Source organism: Nannospalax galili, unplaced genomic scaffold (assembly GCF_000622305.1).
Source record: "Nannospalax galili isolate Female #2095 unplaced genomic scaffold, S.galili_v1.0 scaffold482, whole genome shotgun sequence".
Taxonomy (NCBI): Eukaryota; Metazoa; Chordata; class Mammalia; order Rodentia; family Spalacidae; genus Nannospalax; species Nannospalax galili.
The window spans coordinates 45,805-51,099 of record NW_008347521.1 but is presented as its reverse complement, the minus strand read 5'-3'; the positions used below and the strand labels follow the sequence as shown (position 1 = coordinate 51,099).

At 42.1% G+C, this 5,295-nt stretch overlaps 2 protein-coding genes across 2 annotated transcripts in view; one reads left to right on the top strand and one right to left on the bottom strand.

The window, feature by feature from the left end:
- Mrps22 (mitochondrial ribosomal protein S22) overlaps positions 1 to 526 on the top strand; it is a gene marked incomplete in the record, with an annotated part of 17,015 nt that extends 16,489 nt beyond the window's left edge. The window contains 1 exon segment of the mRNA XM_008844104.2: positions 397 to 526. Coding sequence (XP_008842326.1) covers positions 397 to 504 — 108 coding nt within the window.
- The window catches only part of Copb2 (coatomer protein complex subunit beta 2), a gene marked incomplete in the record, with an annotated part of 29,520 nt that continues 24,751 nt past the window's right edge, over positions 527 to 5,295 (bottom strand). The window contains 6 exon segments of the mRNA XM_008844103.3: positions 527 to 1,398; positions 1,619 to 1,687; positions 1,845 to 1,913; positions 2,083 to 2,263; positions 2,346 to 2,438; positions 4,864 to 5,078. Coding sequence (XP_008842325.1) covers positions 1,303 to 1,398; positions 1,619 to 1,687; positions 1,845 to 1,913; positions 2,083 to 2,263; positions 2,346 to 2,438; positions 4,864 to 5,078 — 723 coding nt within the window.

The following is a 5,295-nucleotide window of genomic DNA, read 5'->3' as shown; positions in this document are numbered from 1 at the left end:
CTTGATTTTCGGTGATAAACCAGAGGGAGCAACATTCTGATGAGAAATAAGCTTGCTGCTCCTCTCACTGCCTAGATTTCTATGGAACCTACTGGTTTCATTTTGATCTAGCAGGAGATGCAATGTCAGGGTCTTAACCTTTACCTAAAAAGGACCGCATGGATGAAAGCCATTCTGTGGTTAGAGTTAGTATTGCTTTAACTGTTGACAGTGTTTTTCTGTCCATGTTTCTGTTACTTTATATTTAGGGGGAAAATTATTCTGAAACTTAGAAGACCTTGATTGGGAATCTAGTTTTCTACTGAAGAAATGTTAATAACATCTTTAAACTGACTTTATAAATACTATATATCCTGTTACTTTAAAACTTTTTTTTTTTTTTTTCCATTTAAACAGGTCTTCGCAAAAACAGAAGCACAGAGAGGAGGGTATATAGAGCTGGCTCTGCAGACTTACCAAGAAGCATTCACTAGCCATTCAGCAGCTTCCCAAAACATTAATTAAAAACACATTTCATTTTGTAAAACCTTGTCTCCCTTTTTATTAGTACTAAGTGTTTTAAAATGTCAGAGTTCAAAGGTGCTTTCTCTAATTTCTTCTATTTTCAATTATAGAAGGTGTGTCTAACCCATACAAAGAAAAACTTGTTGCCCTACTCGGTTTCTAGGTTACAGAGGGATAACTGATTGAGTATCTGATTATGAATCTACTCACGTTAGAGCAGTTAACCACAAGAGTCCTTTCCCCCTTGCTTCTCCGTGCTATCAGAGACTAGCAGGTAGTGTAGACAGCCCAGCTGGACAGAAATCAGATGTGGATCTCTGCCAGCCACACTATGTAGACTGAACATGATGACAGTAAGATCAGAACGAGGTTTAGGTAATTACAACATTGATACCCAGTTCTAAAACAGTGCAATAGGTATTTGAAAAACACACTTATTCAAAGGAGAATGAGGCTGGTCCTGGGTGAGGTGTTTTCGCTCAGCCTTTTAAAACTAGAAGTCTGTCTCCATTACTCAGAAATAAAACTCATTTTTTCATTAATTTAAAAGACTTTATGAGATATGGTAATGATGACAGTATGAAAAAAAAAAAAGCCCATGTCTCTCAGTTAACACAGTGATTAAAGCTGCCCATCAACTCTGAAGGTGAGGAAGTCATTGTGCTCTCCTTGGTCCACAGTGTTTACATGTACAAATCAAAAATTTCCAGAGTTCAAGCACTGGCACTGTGGTCAGGGTGGTGATCAACTCCTATACATCATAATGATCTGTTTACTCTAGTACATGGCAAACTACGTTCAGTCATCCAGAATATCTTCATCCAGATTGATGTCTGTTGTATCAATATCTTCTAATTCCAAATTATCCAAATCAACGTCTAGTTCTAGTAAGCTCTGGAAAGGAAAGGAAGATGGTGATGTCACACATACCATGTTAGGAAGTTATCTGGTGTACAATCCAAAGCCAGAACTCCAATTTCCTCAATTGTCAAGGGGCATGGTCTCACTTCAAAGCCTCTGCTCTGAACTGGGACACTGATGGCATTTACACCTCAGAGGCCTGTGCTCCTGACACATTTCCTGGAACATGAGGGGTAGAGGATGTCGGACCTACCTTTTCTTCTTTGTGGGCAGTTTGGGAGGCCATAACTGGAGTGGGAGAAGCAGGTTTCTCGTCGGTTTCCTGAAAACCCAAGCAGAGGTATGTATGAAGTCAAAGGAACATGCCCACGGATTTAAATTTTCCCCCCAAGCCAAGGAAGACGAGGATCAGGAAGCAGCAGGTGGTTTTCTGACCAACGCTCTCAGCCACACTGTCATAACATGAGTGTTCCACTAACCTGCTGAGCTGACATTTTTGTGGGCTGGAAGCCTTCTGCCTCCTCCATAACATTTCTCTCTTCATTTGGCTGTTAGAACAAAGCAATGATGAAGTGAAATACTGTGAAATCATAAATGATCTAGACATTTGGCCCAAATCCCAGATGGCAGCTCTTAATAATGTATTTGCAGTTCAAAACCTAGAGTTCTGTTTCCTCCTCACTGTCACACTACAAGAAGCCCGGTACTGCCACTCACCGTGACAAGAGGGTACTGCTTGGCTGGCCACAGATCAGCACGTGTCTCCTTCACCCATTCTTCAACAACAAAGGCTTCCTTTAACCCAGGGAAAAGGTTTTCGTACTCTGTTGGATCAGCAAGGGATTCTGCTGCTTTCTGGTTGACTTTTGAGAGATTCTCCCTCCAAAGTTTCACTACCCTATTAGAGACACAGAACCAAACAGATTAAATAAGTGTCCTGTTTTTATTTGAAACATTTCTTCCTAATATTAAATCCATACCTTGAAACCTGGCTGGGTAAGTATGTTCGGGCCAGGAAGGCAGCCTCTGGCAGTCTTCCTGTTCTGATCAAGAGCTCTAGGCATGCGTCAAGCCTGAGGAGTCAAGGAAGAGGCAGTGACTGTACAGTAACAGTAATGGCACTTACCACTTGAAGCGTGGACTTCCTGTTGCAAAGTTATAAAATCCCCTCCATACCCTTGTTCTTATGCATTCATTTCATTTCTGTTGCTGAGTCTTTACTAATTCTTTTTGAGACAGGATCTCCCTATAATCCCAGCTGGCCTAGACCTCGCTATCCCAGAGATCTGCCTGTTCTGCCCCGCCCCCCGCCCCAGGGATTAAAGGCGTGCCACCATGCCTAGCTCTTTATTTATCTTAATGTTGAACAGTCAGTGGATTTCAGGGAGGTGAGATAAGACAGCTTTTGTGACCACTTTCAGCTTATTTTGTTTCAATAGCTCATAAGACTAAAGTAGCTTTTCAAGGGGAGTTATGACAGGCGAGGCATGCATTCTGAGTTTTATGATGGGCCTGGGAGTGTAGCTCAGTAATGGAATATACGTCTAGTGTGCACAAACCAATTCCCCAGCACCTCAAGAAAAAAATTTTTTGGTCTTTTTGAGCTGTAGCCCCAGCTGTCCTTGAACTCACAGAGATCCGCCTGCCTCTGCCTCCTGAGTGCTGGGACTAAAGGCGTATGCTTACCACGCCCAGCAAAAAAACTTTCTTTAAAAAAAGTTTTCATTGAGTTTTTGTGCATTTCATACAATAGTTCTTAATCAAATTTAGTCTCACACACACACTCCCGCCCACCCCCCGATTTTATGCATTCTGTCATACGTGTTAAGTACTAGCTGGTCAAGCATTTGCATCCAAACGCCCTTCAGTGCAAGTTCATCCACTGGCTCTAAATCAGTCTATCCAGAGATCTTAAAGTTCTGCTTTCCCTCACCCAGCGGTAACCACTTGCCAACAGTTCCCAGGCTAGGGCTAGGGGCCACCACCCATTTCCCTCGCTTCACACTGGGCCCTTGTCTGACTGTGTCAGCATGGGTCTTATGCACACCAGCATCACTGCTGCAAGTTTACGTGAGCAAGCTTCTAGTGGCCTGAAAAACTCTTATTTCCCTATGTTCATGGAACAACCCCGGCTCTTAACAATCTTTCTACCCCTCTTCTGCACAGTGGTCCCTGAGCCATGAGTGAGGTTTAATATAGGAGTCCTATCAGGAACACACACTCTGCAGTCTCTTATTCTCTAAAACTTAGCCAGTTGTGGCCTTCTGTGTGCATCAAACCGTTGTATAAGGAAGTTTCGCTGGTGAAGACAGGACATACTTCAGACTCAGGACTCTGGAGCAATGGAGCTGAAACTGACCTTGCAGCCTCCTCCCTGAGGACTAGCTCTCACAGTTCTGTAGGACACTATGTAAGCTGCTAAGGAAGAAAATCAGTCAATGGTTCAACCCAGCTCTAAAGCCTAATAACCACAATGACTGGCACAGCAAACTATTTTTATTGGTGCAGTAGTGGCACTGTTATTTGTGGGGGTAACTGGACTTAAATTCCTCTCAATGTGAGGGAACTCAAGGGTGGCACTGTAATTATAGCCAAATATACAGGGCTGGTGAGGTCAGAGATCTTAGAGAAAACCCTCTCTCTGTCATATCCCTAGACAAGTGAAATTTCTTACCATATGCTAAATATGGGATCCTTGTATTTATAGACAAGTGTACCATACATCGCTCATCAAAGAAGCTGCTTTTTTTTTAACAGATGGAGGCTATTACAGAGTTCCACAACTGGTTACACACAGAAATTATATGTCTGAGAGATGTCTAACCCTACATGAGTCATCTTCAGTGGAACCTCTACACCTAAGGCTCATGGAACACAGCAGAACAGGAAGTGGAAAGAATACCAGCTCTCACCAAGAAAAAAACTTTTATGATGAAGTGTAGGATTTTTTTTTTTTTAAAGAATTAGCATGTAGGGCAGGATTAACGAACACTTTTGCATTTATTTCCAAAAAGGTCAATTAATGTCTAAGTGATTTGGCTTGCATTAACTATGCTAGACTTAAAAACATATGACATTTTAAAAGTTGGGCACAAATCTAGAAGTAGCTGGCATCTTCATCTTCCTTTACCCTTGCCTTGCCAAGAAGCACCAAAATCACCCAGTTTGGATAAAGCCACCTGCCCTTCAGGTACCAACTGGAGCAGAACAATAACCTCCAGCTGTCATTCAATAAAATGCTCTGACTTAACACTTCTCCCAAACAGCTCACGCAGCTCACACTTGAACACACAGATGAAAAGCAATGGAGCATCCCTAACAAGTGGCAAGCACCACTGCTGTCTCTGACTGCCCCACTAGTCAACAACAGCAAGCCATTCATCAGGTCTCCAGAATTTGTGCACCACATTCCTCTCAAAAACCACCCTCACAATTGATGCAGAAATAACTGCTTTTAATTACTCATCAGCATCTTTTAGTCCTTGGAGTCATACTTACTTGCCCTGTAAAAAGTAGCTCATGAATGCCACGTTATTTTTGCCATCTCTCTCTGCGCCCTCTGCTAGCTTGTTCACCATACTAGCATTTCCAGAGGCAGTGGCCAAGAGCAGCAGACCCCCATAATCCTGGGCGTGGTGTAAGCACTCCTGGGCGAGGCCAAACTGACACTTACTAATGGCCAGCTCAGCAAGTTGTTTCCACTTCTGTTCAGACTGTAACAGAGTTTCTAAGTTAAAATATTGTTGAAAATAAACATTTAAACCAATGTCAGGATTACTCTGTAACCTTGAACAGCAAGGTTCAATAATAATTGTGATAATAATGGAAGATATTTATACATGCCCATAAGAATGGCATAATAAAATACATAATGAGGAAATGAAAATTATTCACATGTATAAAACTACTTCAAATGATGCATGAATAACT